This window comes from Thermobia domestica, chromosome 13, assembly GCF_964235325.1.
Source record: "Thermobia domestica chromosome 13, izTheDome1.hap1.1, whole genome shotgun sequence".
Classification (NCBI taxonomy): Eukaryota; Metazoa; Arthropoda; class Insecta; order Zygentoma; family Lepismatidae; genus Thermobia; species Thermobia domestica.
Genome location: NC_137466.1, coordinates 64,443,178 through 64,462,059, shown reverse-complemented (window position 1 = coordinate 64,462,059; position 18,882 = coordinate 64,443,178). Strand labels below are relative to the sequence as shown.

General features: G+C 37.1%; 1 protein-coding gene across 1 annotated transcript in view; it reads right to left on the bottom strand.

Moving 5' to 3' along the window:
• The window catches only part of enc (R3H domain containing protein encore), a gene marked incomplete at its 5' end in the record, with an annotated part of 313,145 nt that extends 297,859 nt beyond the window's left edge, over nucleotides 1-15,286 (bottom strand). The window contains one exon of the mRNA XM_081735830.1: nucleotides 15,265-15,286. Within this exon, the coding sequence (XP_081591956.1) occupies nucleotides 15,265-15,286 (22 nt within the window). The remainder of the gene's footprint in view (nucleotides 1-15,264) is intronic.
• Between the last annotated feature and the right edge of the window lie 3,596 nt (nucleotides 15,287-18,882).

Genomic DNA, 18,882 nt, shown 5'->3' with positions numbered 1-18,882 from the left:
CTCTAATTTTGTAATGGAAAGATAAAATTAATAAGTAATATAATGTCTTATATGATTTTTGTATTGGCGTTTAGTTTGTGCATCCGACTTGCGCAAACTTTTCTTCTTTTGCTTCTAAGGATTATTCACAAAATAAACGAAATTACATTTGAGTTTTCTGTCATATTCAATTGTTAAATAAAAAGGTACTTTGCACATTCAGTCGTAAGTTAAATCCACTTTTGTACACAATTTACGACATTGTACCTATTCTTCAATTCAATTTTTTAAAATTAGCGACAATTAAATGCAACTAATAACTAAAGAATGCAGGCAAAACTTGTAAATCGCAAAACCCAAAAAACTCAAGAACATAATGGCGTATTGATGCAAGTTAGGTTTCCCACATGGAAAAGCTGACTGTGGAGATGTAAACTGGAGCAGACAGGTTTCATCGATCGAGACTAGCATCAAAAGATGCTGTTTTGTTGAGTGGCTATCTATCTCTTCCCTTATGTAGAATATATTAAATGCTGAGCAATGAACGGGAGAAGATTCCAAATGTCATCTAAAATTTGTAACACACACTTTCTAACTTTCAAAATAATAATAATAATAATAAATAAATAAATAAATAAACTGTACTTCATAATTTTTACAAAGATTACAGTAACAAATGTTCATTTATCATTAAAATCAATGGACTATTGATTTAAATACGTATCAACTTATTTAAGCTGTATTGCATCACAGCTTGCTACACAAAATTCTAAACTGCAAACCAGTATCGTCGATTCGACGTTAGAAGTGGCGGGAGAAAGACATGATCTGAATATTTGTATATCAACGTTAGGTTTCCTAGTTATTTCTAACACTTTGTTTGACGAAAGGTTGTATAACTAATAGGATACTATCTTTTTCAGTTAAAATACAATATATCGTATTTCATATTTTATTAAGTAAATTGAAGTCGGTACTAATCCTTTGTATTCTCAAACAACAAAAATGTAAGAGATTTGATTCCTTGCTCATGAACATCTTAAAATTCTGTCTGGAAAATTATGTGATCAAATTATTTAATAAGAAATTTGCAAATTAAATAAATAGAAAAGACAATATTCATAATAGTAATGAACAATGAGGCTTATTTTGAAAAGTTATATTGAAACTGGGGATTAATGAACAATGTATATTTTTATATTCCACATATACTATTAAATATATGTTATTACTTTTAGAAAACGAAAGACAGTGAACACTACAAGTACATGCTAAGACATTGAAAGAAAAACTCAATTGCAATATTAATTGCTTTGAATTACAATTAAAACCCAATTTCTGTAGCTTTCTTAACTCCACGGGAAGACAACTAATACGTACTCACACAAAGGCAAACATTATGTGCACCATTTTTTCTATGAAACAGTAATACATATAAAAATTTTACATTTTCAAATTTAACTATATATATCAAGAGATCACTTTAAAAAAAAGTGGGAGGCAACTGCCCCCTCTTGCCCCCCTAATCGCCGTCCCTGCTGCAAATGAAAAATTTCGCCGCAAAATGCGATGTATTAATCATCATAATGTATTGCCGAAGCACGCTTATTTTTTACTTTTTCAACAGAAAATAACATGATAGAATAGTTCGTTTTCAATCTAACACACTAAAGCTCAGTTATGAATCCCCTCGAAAATTAGACTTTTCCTTTTTATATGCCTATTAGGTTCTCATTAACACAGTCTACACCAACTACAAAAATATTACTGGATACTGACCGTCGAAAAGATAAAGAGACAATTTCCTTTTCAACATTTTATTCCATTTGTAAAGAAAGAGCCTCAACGAACTTTCAAAATATAAGTTTCTCGTTCAGAAACTAGATTACTAACAAAAACTCATATCTTGTAATTAGTTATTATTGACCCAGAAATATGAATTAGTTCTGCTATATCTTCCTGTTTACGTTCTGTGTAACAAAATAATGATTTTCTGTTTAACACGTTTAAATATATTAACTTGTTCCTAACAGAAATTGGTTCATCATGAGGTAGGATATTAAATTGTGTAAAATTCAACTTTTTGTTTAGTTCGTAAAAATGAAAGTTGAATAACATTGTATTTAAAAAATTCAATGGCATGTTCAGTTTCTTTGGAACTGCTGAACAAAATGCGGGAAAACAATAATTATGTGTATATTACAAAAAGCTTGTCCCAAGAATTTTGACCGACGATCAATTTCGCTGAGTGGAAAATTGTCAAGATGTTTTGGAAATGTGTAAAATAATCCTCACTTCTTGGACAATGTTATCACAGGTGAAACGTGGATATTTCAGTACGACCCCGAAACGAAGAGGTAAAGTGTCGAGTGCCAAACCTCGGCGTCTCTTCACCCAAAGAAGGTTCAAAATGAGCAAATTAAGACCACGACCATGCTCATTGTATTTTTTTGACATCAGAGGTATCGTCCACCGTGAGTTTGTACCTTCTGGAAAAAGGGTTAACTCTAAATTTAACGCATAAGTTTTCAAGAGACTTACAGCAAGGATCCCGCTCGTAAGACCAGACATCAGCGGCGACTGAAAACCCATGGAAACGCGTCAGTCCACACTACCTTCGTCGTCACCAGGTACCTGGCCAAATTAACGTGGCAAAGCTGCCCCAACCACCCTTGAGTCCTGACTTGGTTCTCGTAAACTTTTTTTTTTGTTTCTCCGTTTAAATTAACCTTTCCTCCCACCCCTCCCCCTGAAAGGACATCGTTACTGAACAATTAACTGCGTGAAAGCAGTTTGTGAAACGGCTTTAAACGCACTTCCTGAATAGATCTTCCAGGATGCCTTTGCAGATTTGAAATCCCGCTGACAAATATGTACCGAAGCAGCAGGAAGACAATATTTTGAAGAATTTTAATATACAGGTATTTTTATTATTATTATTATGTACTTTTTTTTTCATACCTGCTGACTTTGCGACAGTACTTTCCAGGCAGACCTTGTATATATCATTTTATTCTTGAGATACTTAAAGAACAGTTTAATGTATGGATTACGTTTATAATTGAAACAATACACACTATTTTACATTAAGAAATATGAAATAAAAAGAAATAATAACGGATTTTCGTGAACATAGCGGCCTTGAATGGCAAGAATTACCGATTTGGACTATTCTCGACACAACTCGAGAGGCCTGGAATTATTTTTTTATATGTATTATTTTGGCGTGGTAAACAAAGGCATATTCACAATTGAGGCGGCTCCAAACTCGAACCTAGCAGCACGCAAAAAAAATTTAACTTGGGGCATTTTAATCACAAGATTGATCCTTCAACCTTGAACAATTTATATTTATTTTGGCACGGGGGCACATGACGAGGAGATTTGTTTGTGTATGTGTGTAGCAAAATTCAAATATGATAAATATAACCTTACATTCCCAGTTTCCTTCACACAATCAATAGGGACGATCCGAAAATGCGCTTTAAATTTTAAGAATAGGTCTACTATAATTAACAGTTGACGGATTTCATTGTTTAGCCAGATGACGCAACTTTTAAATTGAATGGTACCATCAATCGTTACAATTGTGTGTATTGGACAAGACATAATAACCGTGTTATGGAAGAACGAGCTGTTAGTCTTCCTGGGTTATCAGCATGGTTTGGTATGTCTGTCAGAGGTCTTGTCGGGCCATTGTTTTTTTCAAAAAATACTGACCGGTGTAGAGTACTTGAACATGTTGAAGGAAAAAAATTGTCAACTGCACCGAGATGATTGTTTCTTCAACAACACGGCGCTCCACTACATTACTATCGAAATGTGCGGCAATTTCTGAATGAAACAATTGTTTAGGAATGAACAGGAAGACGAGGAAATGTCGAGTATCCACCCAGATATTCCGATCTACACCGTTAGAGTTCTTTCTGTGGGGAACTCTGAACAACACTGTCTACCCACAAAATAACGTACGCTGGATGCCATTAAAGAGGCGATTGAGACTGTCTGTGAATCCATTCCAACGGAAATCATACCATATGTTTTCGGTCGGTTCCACAGCGTTGCCGACCTCTCTGTGGTTTAAAAAATATATATCTTTTGTTTGGTTTGAGTTATTCAAGTGCAAACAACATAACCGCCTTTGTAGGACATCTTGTACATATTGCTTCATGGCACCAATTGTGGCCAATAGAGACGGATTTCACTGAACACATACAGGATGAACTATATATTTTTCTAACTTTTAAATCAATACATGTAAAACATTGAAATTTTGCATCATGCAATCGTCACCAGGACCACCACGGTAACAGTGTTGCAAATCTCAATATATATATACATATTTTTTAATCGCACTACTTCAAGTTATTACAAGTTCCAAATCTATGTATCACACAAAAACACAATATCCCATTTATCACTCAGTGTATCAAACTAAGGGCGCTACAATATCACAATCACCAAAATTTTGGAGACCTCTATAGCAGTAACAATGCAAGTAAGACATACGAGGTAATGCACATCCGAAATTCCTTAGTAATATTATGATCATGATATTATTTTGAACGAACAGTAACAAAGTTACAAGGGATTAAAAATTTTTACGGTTTTCAAAGGGCTTTATTTCGGAAAAAAAAAAATGCATTAAGAAGTACCACCAATTATATAGCCAGTCTGAATAAAGACCACAATGCTGCTCAAAACAACTTGATACTTTTAACCATTCTGGACACATTGTAAATACCGGTGAAGTTCGCAACACTGCTTAAAATTATATAATTCCAAGAACCTGTTGAAATTACACCTACCAAAAACTATTCTTATAATTCTATAGAAGCAAAAGAAAACCACAATTGTTTTAAAACCTTCCCACAAATACGCTATTCCTTTTTATATCTCTAGAACGGTTTGACATTTAAATTGCTGTAAACAACATTATAATCTTTGTGTGTATTGAAAACTATCTACATAATTCGTTGTGACACTTACCTAAGGATTCTTGAAATAAAGTCAGTTGAAGAAAGTAAAATTTTCAATTCCATCTAACTTCGTTTCAACTAGTACATCATACACTCACCGGACAAAAAATTAGTCACCCCTCAAGAATTCGTGAACAGCAGTAATTAATAGCGTATAACACTGCCTCTGGCTTTGATATCCGCCTGGATTCGGTTTGGAAGCGAGTCCACAAGGTTTCGCAGGTATGTCACATCCAGTTGGAGCCACTCGTTCAGGATTTGATCACGCAAATCCGCCAAACTGTGTGGATGCCGATTTCGGTGTTTTACGCGCTCTTCCAACATCTCCCTCAGATTCTCGATGGGGTTCAAATCTGGTGGCTTTGCAGGCCAATCTAGATGGAAGAGGGTTCGGAGTGTTCATCATACCACGCACAAATTGTTCCCGCCCTATGAACTTTGCTGCTGTCGTCTTGAAAAATAGGAGTCTCCACAGCATACTCATCATGAAGATGTTGACTGAAAGGCAACACTTGCTCATCCAGAATGTTCAAATACACATGCTGGTTCATTGTAGTGGTGACCTCAGTAAGTGGGCCCACTTCATGATAAGAAAAACACCCCCAAACATCACAGACCCATCTCCGGCTTGAACATGCGCTTGCACACATTCAGGATGAAACGCTTCATGTGGCCTTCGGTACACTCGACGACGTGCGTCATTGGAATACAAGCAAAAACGTGATTCGTCAGACCACATTACCTTCCGCCAGTCAGCTACTGTCCACATTTGGTGATTTCTGGCCCATTGAAGACGCGCAGCTTTATGTGTCTGTGTGAGCAATGGCCCCTTGTAAGGTGCCCAACTCCAAATGTTCAATGCATGCAGTTCCCGTCGTAATGTTCTTTCGCTAACAGGTTGGGATGGACCTGCATACACTGTCTGCAGCAATTCCTGTCGGGTTTGGATCCGATTTTCATTCACAAGCCGAGAAACGCGTCTCCGGTCCCTTTCAGTCATGATCTTCTTCCGACCACAATTCTGATGCCGTGTTTTGTGGCCACGTGTATGACACCACTGCTTGTACACGCGCTGAACAGTTCGCTGCGAAACACCAACAAATCCAGCAACTTCCCTCACCGTATGGCCATGGTAACGGCCAAACACGATTGCTCCTTTTTGCCACTCTGTTACATCTTTACGTTTACTCATTTTGACGGACACTGTCCACTTGCAACACACTTGTCTCACTGACTGAAGCTGCCTTATGGTTCCATAAAGGCAGTGCGCGCACAGTTGTGCACGTGACTCGACTGCTGCGACATCTGTACAGGTTTTACGATTCATCTCTCCTTCTGCACAAGGGTGACTAATTTTTTGTCCAGTGAGTGTATGACGATCGTAGTATTCGATAATAAGGTACTACAGATATGTGCTGTAGAGACCTGCACGGGCCGGGCTTGGGCGGGCCGACTATTTCTTTGGGCCGGGCCGGGCTTGGGCGGGCCGACACTGTTATTTCTTTGGACCGGGCCGGGCTTGGGCTGGCCGACACTGATTTCTTTTCAGGTCGGGCCGGGCTGGGGCCGATCAATTGCAATTCTTTAATAATTATTGACTTTTGTTAAACGATAATTAGAATCAAGCCAAACGTTGAAGAAGTGTGTCCGTGAAAAATGTTACAAAGGATGCAATAGCTATTTGCAGTTTGTGTTGCTTAGCGGCCCCACTTTCACTATAGAGGATTGCAGGCATTATGCGGTAAATTGAGCTCTGACCTTGACATTCACTGAACTCAAAATATAACAAGAAGGGGTGGTAATGTTTTGCCTGTCGCTAAACAATATTGCCATCTTCACTTTATGCTAAAAATCAATTAAGTTAGATTTTTGTTACAGGGAATGGAGTTTTCGTTCTCTCGATAACAGGCAAAGTTCTAGGAGGCAATGGTACCATTCGGGAGGCAAGCGTCGATTGTGAACCAGAGTTTAGAAAATGTTTCTGAGGGTTAGGTCAAATTTAGTACTAAATTTTGAGAAAGTTTGGGGCTCGAGCTATTTTTTTTTAAAAAAATTATCGGGCCGGGGTCGGGCCAAAAACTTTTAAAATTTATCGGGCCCGGGCCGAAAATCTCCAAAACTTTTCGGGCCCGGGCTGGGCCGGGCCTAGGTACGTTCGGGCCGGATTGGGCTCGGGCCGAAACATTCGGCCCGTGCAGGTCTCTAATGTGCTGTCCCGTCCGTACCATTTATGATTTATTGTTGTACAAGCCTCTTTTTTCTTTCTTTACGAGGACCATTATTTACATTTTGAGCCTAACAATGAAAAACAATAATTTGTCATTGAAAACTGATTTGTTTTTGGAAACATTCTCCTTTTTTTATATTCGTTCGAACCATTTGTCAAAGCATTTTTTCCAAGCTTCTTGAGACACCTCCATAATATGGTTTTTGAACGCATCAACGGCTTCTTGTGCCGACGAAAATAGTTGTCTATGCAATTTATTCTTGATATTCATAAACAAGAAGCCACTGGGTGCCAAATCAGGACTGTACGGCGCATGACCCATCAATTCAATTTTTTGTGTGTTCAAATAGTCGGTTGTTAGACGAGATGTGTGAGGTCGCATTGTCTTGATGAAGAATGATCCGACGGCGATTGATTGTTTTCCGTATTTGACCGAAGACCTCCGTCAAACAGATTGTTGTGTACCATTCAGAGTTGACCGTCCTACGTTCCTCTAAAGGCACAGTTGCCACATGACCAGTTTCTTCCCCCCCCCCCAAAAAAAAAATTGTTTCGCTGTGCTTCGAGCGCGAACAACTTTTGTTGGATTTGGTTCATTTTGAAACACCCATACAGTCGACTGCTTTTTATGTTCCGGCTCATATGCATATATCCATGATTCGTCACCTGTTACAATCTTATATGTCTATTGAAGCACCGCCATTGTATTTATTGAGCATTTGTGTGCACCAATCGACTTCTTTTTGAGTTTTTGTCAAATTATGTGGGGCCCAACGAAAACAAACCTTTCTCTGAGCTAAATGATCATGTAATATTTACATATGCTGGTGGAACTAATGCCTAGGGTTGCCTCCATCTCACAGTATGTCACATGACGATCTCGCAGTATTAGGTTTTGCACAGTATCAATGTTTTCTTGAATAACTGATTTTGGACGACCTTTGCTAATTTCGTCAGTAAGTGTATGGCGGCCACGAGTAAAATCGTTATGTTACACCAGCGTTTCACAGTGGCCAAGGATAGGGCTTTATCGCCAAATGTGGAAGAAAAGGTGATCGCTGCACTCTTGTCTTCATAATCCACGTCGAAAATTGTAATAAATCATTGCACGAAAATTTTCAGTTAATTAAATTTTTCAGTTGTCACGCAATCTTCAAGTCAACTTATTTTTAATTTACATTTATACCACATCGAAAATGTGATTTTTAACATTTTCCCGTCAAATTCTATACTTGAGAAATGTCTTTAATAGAACATCGAAAAATTTAAATGAACATCACAGTTTGACCTTTTATTTGTTAATATTTTAGGACAGAAGAGTGAAATAGAAATAAATTGAATTTGGCAGCATTCATCATCTTAATGTTGGAGAATATGAGAGACTTTCTCGGTTTGCCAGGAGTATTTTGTACTGCGAAAAGGAGCGTGTGATTATATCTAACATTGACTTAAAGTTCTTTTATATTACCAAAGATATTCTGTGATTTTAGTCGTTTTAATCGGGAGTAGCAAAATTCAGAATTTCAGGATGTTTATTTTCCATAAACCACAATCTGAGAGAGGTCGGGGAACATTTTCATTCTTCGCCTTATACCTTCCTGAACTTATGTTACAGTATCTATTTACTAGGTTGCGACACCTTGTAAACAAAATTACGTACCTTGTTGTAGATAATGTAAGGACGCAATAAGTCAACGTTAATACTAGCGAGGAAAGAGAAAGAACTTGAGACCTAAATCGATACAATAGGTCTATGGACAGCTGAAACGAATGCAAACTTAAAAATTGATGCTTATTTAGTGAGAATTTCTTGATTTGAGCTCTATTTGATTTTGGTGGACATATATTTCGAGTTTAGAGCCCCAAAAATCACGTGCTAATAATCTGGAAACAGTTTCAACATCCTTCCTCACAAGATTCCATGATTTGATAAAAGCATAAAAAATCCGAGCCCAAGTTATTACATACGCTACCCTGATGAAGGGGCGGTGAAGGAAGATGTGAATAAGAAAAATCACCGACAGGAATTCAGGAAATGACTGTACGTATTTGTTTACCCTGTCTCTTTTGGTAAAACCTTTAGCAATAACGGCTCATTTCATCAGTGGGGAGCTTTAGTAATACAAGGTGAAAGCTAACCATCTTAATTGTCGACTATTGACACCTGACGTCTTGTCGAAAGGTAGCGAAGGTTTTAAGATATGAATTCCCTTAAGATTTTCTCAAAACATCTTTTGCTCCGAGTGAAACAGTTGTAGCCCATTAATAAGCGGTAGAGGATACTATGCAAGAACTCCAAAATTAGAATGTGCATATGTGCCAAAACGAATAAAAGAATGTCTAGAATAAACCACCATAAGATACGTATTTTTCTATTACCGTATATTGTTATGATTACTCTCAGTGGCACATTTAAGAGGGCTTCCGGGCTTAAGCCCCCCGAAGTATTATTTACTATTTTAAAGTAAATCAAATATCTTACAGAATTTTACATTTCCAGAAACAAAGGTAGCAAAGCCACCCGAAACAAAATAATAATTACGCCATTGATTGTTATATATATATATAAAATGAGCTGTCGTGCCATTGTTTATTAAAATTTTACAATCAAGTAATACTAGAAATCCTATTCTACAAATACACTAATTACACCTATTTTCTGTAAGTTGGCCACTTTTCAATGGAACCGATGGTGGCCAACATAGACAGGTTTCACTGTATTATAAAGTAAATGGTTTTATTGTTGAAGTTCACTTCCGATACTTTGCGCGTTTAATTACGGGAATTTCCCTAGCACTAGCAAGACGATTCTTTCCCGAAAATGAATTTAAAACAATTAACAAAGAGCTAATTCATATTTTATAAAGTAAATGTTTCAAAATGTCTTAAACGAAATTAAATATGTTCCAACCTAAAATAAATAGTTTCATTGTTGAAATATTCACTTCCGATGCTTTGTGTGTTCCATTGAGGGAATTTCCCGAACACTTCTTTCACGACGGGTTTTCCCCGAAAATGCATTTTTTTTTCTGTACATCGTTATTTCCACTAGTACGGAAGTTTAAACCCAGCACTTGAAATAGTAGCGTTACATAGTCTTCAGAACTCCGAGCAAGCTTCTTAAATTTGACAAGAATTTTTACGCTATTGCTGGTGTTGATTCTACAAAATGCTTATTTGATGAGTAGCAACTAATTACTAAACTAAACTACTGTTGGAAAATCAAATTTTACTGAAGAACTTGTTACTATCAAATGTATGAAATAATACTAATAGTTTCACTAATGTATTTACAAATTTACTGGTGATCAGTGGCGGCTCGTGCTTTGAATTTTAGGTGGTGCACAATACATGATCTCATTTTTTCATTATTATTATTATTATTATAAATAATAATAATTTAATAATAATAATAATAATAATTTAATATTTTTCAGTTCCAAAGCGTTTTGTTTTGCACAAGTTGTTTTTGTTGTTAGACTTGCTTGCAAAAGATCTGCAAACATATAGATTCCTATGAGGCACTATAAGGATCCTCGCACCTCGTAACCCCCGCAGTAGCCTAGCTGGGGAGTCTGTCAAACTCCCAAGCAGAAAGCTATTAGCCAGTCCCGTTTCAAACGCACTTTAAATGAATGATGATATTGACAATAAAACGAAAAGTGATTTAGCATAAATAAAAAATAAAAATATTGGTAGGAGATTTGTACAAACATGCAAACATTAAGAGAAACCGACACTGCTGGTGATACAGGTATTATGGCCTTGAACTCGTCAAACGTATAAAGGACAACGTCCCATGGCGTCGCCAAGCACACTATTCACGGAAAGTATTTTCTAAAATATAAAATTGCATTATTTACTTCAAATAGGCTATAAACACAATCCATACATTAATTGGATCTATAATTATCCCAAGCTGAGGTAAGCTTTTTTAATCATTCAGTGCATTCAGAACTTTATATAGGTTTAACATTGAATGTTGTTGCATACTTTAACATGAAAGCATCTAATTCACCCAAGGGAAGTCCAAAATCTCAGAAAAACCACTTTCAATGTGATCACTTTAGTTGTACCAATAATATACTACAAAAAAGCTCAAAAACTCCAGGTGGGTCTTAAAGTTTTTTTTTTCCGGGTGGGTCAAACCCTGCCGTTACGGGACGTTTCACTGTACATATATACACTTGCACTCATTCATATATTTCTGTCCACTGGTAATAAAATTAGGATAAAAACTCAACGTGGTATAACAAAGTAAAATGAGCAAACGCAATTATTTATATTCTGAATGAAAGTAACCACAGCCTTCCATCTGGTCTAGTAGCTGTCACGCGCGCCTCTGCACATAGGGTACTGGGTTAGATCCCCACTACGGAAGTTTAGAAATTCGATCGCATTACGATGGTTCGGATTCCACTTTTAACTGAAAGTTCAAGACTCATAGAGCGTTGGTGCTAAAAGAGGACGCTAAACTTCAACAGATAAGAACGACTGCAATTAGACCCAACTCAAACGCGATCGTACAATTATACGAATCTTCACTAACACACATGCTGCTTTAGACGCATTCATTGCAAAGATCACCCCTGCCAACTATAGGTTTAGTGCATATTTTAGTTTCTACCCCAATCTTGCACATATAACATCTCCAGTGTCACTTCACAAAATATAACTGAGTGAGCAAAGGAGATTAGAAGCCCCACCGGGCTTCTTGTTTTCTACCTTTATCACAATTTAAACAAAAACAAGGTACTCGGGTCTGGAGCTATGAAACGAGTTGGGAGAGATTCTGATCATCCATAGGTTTATACGGAAACTAGTCCGCTATAAAATACTTTAACAAAATACTGCAAGTTCTAGTTCCCCAATGAGAAAATTGCCTTTTAGGTTAAGTTTCATGGACGAACTTTAAATAAATTACGTGAGTAGCGAAAAGCCTTGACGAAAATTGATCCTTGCCTACAGTAACCTCATATTCTAATAAAAGAGAACAAATAAACTAGAGGATTTTTAGGAGGATGTTTTAGCGTAGTGTAAGCTCTACCATATGATCGACTCTGAACTTACACCCGAATCATTAACTGCCATGACACCGGACAGATTTTTAAAATCAGAATTTCTAGAGTATGCCCGATAGCAGAACTTTGTCTTTCTGCGAAGAGTTTTTGTAAGCCAAAAATTTTCTGCAGGGGTCCTGCAAAAAATTTCCGTAAAAGAAACACTTGTGATTATTAAAAATACGCTTTACGTGACGTAAAAAACAGTTCAAATTATATTTACGAAAGATTCTGCGCATTTAAGATATCTACACATAGCAGGCATGTTTTTATACTTTTCTGTTAGCTATTTATTTTCTCTCTCTCTCTCTCTCTGGCAATTCTTCTGCACAGGCGCGGCAAATCTTCTGTGATCACATCGCAGATCGCGTCATGTTCTAGTATGGGGAGAAAAAAAATGAAATGAAATCTTTAAGTTTTACGTCCCACGATTATGCCGGTGAGGCTAGAGGAGACGGTGATGATGAGAGATGAGGGAAATGGTGGAATGAAGAAAGTGGGAGGAAACGGGAGAACCCCGAGAAAACCCACGAGCACGGTGTTTGTCCACCACAAAGTTCACCTAGTATGGGGAAAGTATGCCTAACATGCTAATTATTGAGAAAACAAAAAAAAGAGCATCGATATCTGAGTTCATTTTCTAACATATACCCTATAAACAAAACGCGATTAAATTCTACGCACCCTCTTGAATCAATTGTCACCAGTGAAAGCAGCCCCTGTCATCAAAAACCTTGGAAATTAAGACATTTGATTAATATAGATTACTAAAACTTGTGTAAACTGCCGCAGAGTAAGTCCAGAAACATAAAAAAAATATATAAAATTTAAAGGAAGGACCGAACTTTTTTTTCGTGAAAATCACGCTAATTAAACAAGCTTACTGTAATATTTTGAAATGTGAAAAAGTTGCGTGTTGTTGGTAATATTTTGGGTGGAAGTATGCTGACATCAGACATTAGGATGTAATGAAGAAATTAATTCTCTTTACTGAAAGATAGCAAGTTCCATAAGGCATTTCGATTTTGACATTCATAAGAATGCATGCTGGTGAAAAAGGCGAGTTACCGGTATTATGTTCTGTGGAGCGGCACAGATTATTGAGATTAAGCAGAAAGTGTGCCAAAAGAAGCACGGCATTATTTTTTTTTTTTCCTTAAATGGAGAAAGAGGTACATATTTATATGTGAACATCGTGTTCATGATGGAATATGTCATTGGCAAAAGTCGGCAAAGGTACTTTTTTTCGAGGGCAAGAGAATTATGCGATAACGGCATTCGGAGAGAAAAGTAAGCATAAGACGGGTTATTTATCAGAGTGCTAAGTTAAATTATCTACGACAAATGAAGTCAGTGACCATAGGCAGTGTCGGAATTGCACAAATCGTAAAGGTAAGTAACCACTGTGTTAATAATAGATAAATAAATAAATGGCTTGTGTATAGCCCGCTCCCCCCAGTTCTTTGTCACCGGAACTGGAAGAGTCACTACTACTACTACTACTACTACCGGTACTACTACTACTACTTTTCTATTACTACTTATATAGAGAACAGAACTCAACCAACCCCTGCGGGCTTCTAACCCGTTCCTACTACTACTATTGCTACTAAATACCACCACCACTACTACTACTATTACTACTACCGCTACTACTACTACTACTACTACTACTACTACTTACACTAAAGCTTCCTTACCACAAGATTTACATCTTAAATCTTTATAACATGCGATTCCGATTCATTATGAACTAATACGAATCGTTAGAATCACTATGATTCGTTAAAAATCACTGGGGGGAGCGGGCTATACTCAATCCAAATAAATAAATAAATAAATAAATAAAAACCAATCTACTGGTTTTAGTGACATCCTCGTTTACGCGCACACCCACCGTCGCTAACGCGCCGGTTCCTTATGGACGTACTCCATCGTTATAGCTCTCTCCCCACTGATGCCTCCTGCTCCGACTCGCTTAAGACAGCATTCATGTTCTTAGTGCAAACCTAGCACAGGTTGGTTTGTGGTTTTTACACTGTAGCTTCCATAGCATGTTTCCGGACGCAGTATTTACAAGCAAAATGGTGGAGTCCTCTTAAATTGAAAGTGTACCGAGGAATTCTTAAGAACCACTTTCTAAGATAAAGACGGTGGATTTCCTGACGAATGACAAAAGTTACAAATATTGAACCTACTCTACGACATACGCTAAAAAAGACAATGAAATTTCCTACAAGTTAAACCACACTACATCCAACTAACCCTCTAAGAACGAAGTTTTTAAATGTAAAAATTTTTATCAGCAGGTTATCACTTTTGGTGGCGACTGCGAAAGTATGAATATACGTATATTACGGTAAAACAAGTGTTACGTGTATATCTTGAAATACAGACCACGCAATATATTTACGCTCTAACATCCACAAACTGCTGACAAATAATATGCAAATTCCATACAAGACTACGAATTACCTTATCATACTTTTTTTTCAGTCTCCTGCTATCATATAAACTAAGATATCCAGTACTATCTTCCTATACACTTTAAGTATTAAAAGTAGTTTCATAACGCTGCACGCAATTCATATAGCTCTATATAGATATCCATAAACAAATTATTTACCGCGTTATAATTTATGCGTATGCTTCGCAATAAGATGACTTGAAGGAAACGTGCAATGTGCTTTCAATTGTCACTCAGGAAAATCAAAATAGCAGCTCATTCACCTTGTTTAGTCAGCTGTTCTTAACGGAACTTGTGACAATGTAAGTTAATTGCTGACGTACTTGTGCAACTTAGTGCCACATGTCACCACAAATAATCACTCGTTCCGATATTTAAATAACTTCGGGTGGAGGCCATATTTATTGCTACTGCAGACAACATGGCAGATACAAACCGCCAACATTAATATTAGCGATAACAAATATTCTTTTACGTCAAACACTATACTTTTTATTAAACGTAGGACACAGTACATAATATCAAAAATATATTACAAAAAATTACACTCACCAGCACAAAATACGTCGGTAAATAATTATTTGTTTCGGAACTACAATATTAAACTACACCTCACCTCTTGCAAATCTGCACGTTACGTCACACACGCTATCGACGTCCTCTAGGAATTAATCTCGCAACTTGAAAATAGTTGCCGATCGAAATTTCTGTGCGGAATGTTGAGACCGATTCAAAACATGCGAAAGTGTAATTTCCAATGTAAGTATGCGGAAATCCCGTTAATGCCATGCTGAGATGAGTACTTGGATTTTGATTGTGGGAAGCGTAAAAGGTTACGTTAAAGTATAGAATTCTGACACGAGTATGACGAAATAGCGAAGAGAGATTCACGCCATGAATTGAAAACTCAGAAAAGACGGTCCCCTTTAGTATTTGGAAAATTACCAATGTAACACAGAACATGAAATAAAGGTAATTAAAATCTAATTTCATGACAGGTAAATGATCTATCATCCAATGGTATCGATAGACATTGTCAATTATTTTATGAAGTTCGCGAGGGACATCCAGGTGCGATTCCCGGAAGAAGCTCAGTGATTCGTATCCCAAGTTAAGCTATAGGTCCACGTCTCATATATAACTTCGCTACTGCAAGAAATGCTAAGTACCATCTTAACCTGGATCCGACCCTCTTTTTTCGTGTGATATGATTATGCTTCTTATAGTATTTCTTCTTGATGAGTATTTATGACAAATTTTGAATTTATTTTATAAGACCGGATTTCAATGTGCGGAGGGAAGGGGTGGATACCTTGTCAAACATCCCGGTTTGACCGGGACAGTCCCGGTCTTAAGGGGTCATCCCAGCGTCCCGGCCGGTTTTGTGTTCAGTCCCGGTCAGACGGAGAAATTTAGTTCCTCGTCGCGAAAGTTTAATGGAAAAGTCAAAAATGAAAGAGCTAATGCTCTGCAAAATCAACTTTGCAATGAGTTGCAGTGAATTCTTTGATAAACTACGAACAATAAGTGTTTTTTGAGAAAGGTTCATTCAAGTAAAATGTATAAGCCTGAATAATGTGTTCTTTCTTTTCTCCTTGTTTCGAAGATGTTATACTAGTTAGTTATTAAATTTTGTCTTGCTAAATATATATATATATATATATATATCAACAGACACAAATCTTGAGAGAAATTAAAACACCAAATTTGACTACTGAACAGCAAATTTTGAGACTAAAATATCTCTGACTGATTTCTTCATTATTGTTATCATTAAGCATATTATTATTTGGTACCACAAATGAAAATACTGTCTTGGTCCATACTAATATTTATGCAGTGTAAATTTGTTTGAATTCTGAGTGGTGTGTAAGAATATATCTTATATTAGAATTTAAAAAAAAAACGTTCCCTATGAATTGTGGCCCCGTGTACCCTAGTCGCTAAAGCCCTCGCCTTCGGTGCGAGCGGTCCTGGGTTCGATTCCAGTGGAGGCACTCGGTCGAAAAAGCGAAAAACGCTTTTTCAGGCCATCCACCCTGAATGAGGTTTTCCTGGATTTTCCTCATTCACACCAGGCAAATGCTGGGGTGGTACCTATAGGTCCCAGGCCGCTTCCCTTCTTCCCCAACCCTTTCTTCCTTCCCTTTCCCCGGATTGTGTGCTCGCCGAGTGACGTCACCCCTCAAAACGTGAAGGGCAAAATGGCCTTAGATGCCGAATCCAGAAATCTAAATCCTAAGTCTCCTATGAATTTCCATATGTCTTAAGTTGAGAATTTATCATGAGAAATTTTTATAAAATATTGACATTGACAGTGTCCCTGTTTGGAGCTTCAAAAATCTGGAAAGTCTACATATTTACATTGGGTGGTTATCGTGTCAATTCGCAATCTTGGTAACTTTTGGCTTCTTTTGCATAATTAATGATTTATTTATATTCCTATTACTTGTAAATTTTGAGAAATATACTCATCATACACTCAATAAAGATGCTATATTCAGCTAAAATGCACGCACAGCGGCTCTTGAGGAAAGTTTCACAAGTAAAAATTAAACTGTTATCACTTCAAACTAAGGAAATGAAACTTACCTAGTGTTACAATTGAGGAGTTGAACGTAACAGTGGTCTAACCCACATTTTTAAAAATGGAGAAAAATCAAGTTACACTTAAACACATCGTTTTTTTTTTTTTTTTTTTTTTTTTTTTTTTTACAATGTATGAAACATTTAAGCACTTGTGCTTGCTTTTGGTATATTGTACAAAAAAAAAAACTCATGTGTTTAACTTGATTTTTCTCCATTTTTAAAAATGTGGGTTAGGCCACTGTTGCGCTCAACCCCTCAATTATATACAAGAGTTTGTAAATCAAATCAGTTTTCTTTTCTTAGTTTGAAGGAATAAGAGTTTAATTTTTGCCTGTGTTACTTCCACCAAGAATCGCCTTTGAATATGATATAGATAGGCATATTTTCTATATAAATGAAGAATACATTTTCTGAAATTGCTCAAAGATTTATTATTTTTTTTTTTCATTCAGTGTATGTGATAGGAGATAAAGCAATTTATGCAGAGTCCATTTTACACGTTGTTCTCACATCTCCCTTGTAATGATCTGAAGTACATTTTCACGCCTTCTTGTCAGAAATTGCAACCACAAAATGATTTTTTCCATCGTAGCAGGTTTCCATACACATGCCTCCGCACCAATAGATCGAGGCATTATAGGCTACGTTGATATCTTGGGATCGATATGTAGCGTGTTAAACACATATGCATGAAAAAAATGAAATGAAATCTTTAAGTTTTACGTCCCACGGTTATGCCAGTTAGGCTAAAGGAGACGGTGATGATGAGAGATGAGGAAAAGGGTGGAATGAAGAAAGTGGGAGGAAACGGGAGAACCCCGAGAAAACCCACGAGCACAGTGTTTGTCCAGCACAAAGTCCACACGGCGCGAGCTGGGATCGAACCAGGGACCCCAAGCACCGGAGGTGAACGCTCTACCACTGAGCCACCGCGCCTTCCCCCCATACACACATGCATATACATACAAACTGAAACATATACAGGTGTATGTAATTGTATGAGACTTCACACTTTTATAACCGATCAACATCGTAGCAAGCTAAAGTGTTTACGATGCTAGAAAAATTTAGAACTGGACCAATCATATGACCACATTTAAAAACCATTAAAACATTTTCCCATATATGTCATCCAGAAACTTTAAGGGAGGCAAAAAAAGATGGCCTGGCGTCCTAATTCCCCTTGGCTACGGTCCTGGAAACGATCCCTACATGGAAGGAAGTATGCGGAAAAAATGTTTTGTTTCAAAATTCCGAATCAGAAAGTGCACCTAACATCTCCATGCTACCTCATCATTTTTGTAAGAAAGCAAGTGTAGTTTATAGCTACTATTTATATGTGTAACTAGAGGGGGGCATGGGGCCAGGACATCCACAGTAGCAAAACTGTCTCGCTTATAATTATTTTACTTGACGAAAATAACGTGATAAGTTTATCTCAGTTCACGCATATCCATTGTTATTTTCATCCGTATTTAATCTATCAGAATAAAAGACAGTGTTATTTTCAGAAGTAAGTGGCCCTGCCTAGGGATGCGCACGGGACGAGTCGAGACAGGATTTTCCTGACAAAATACGAGT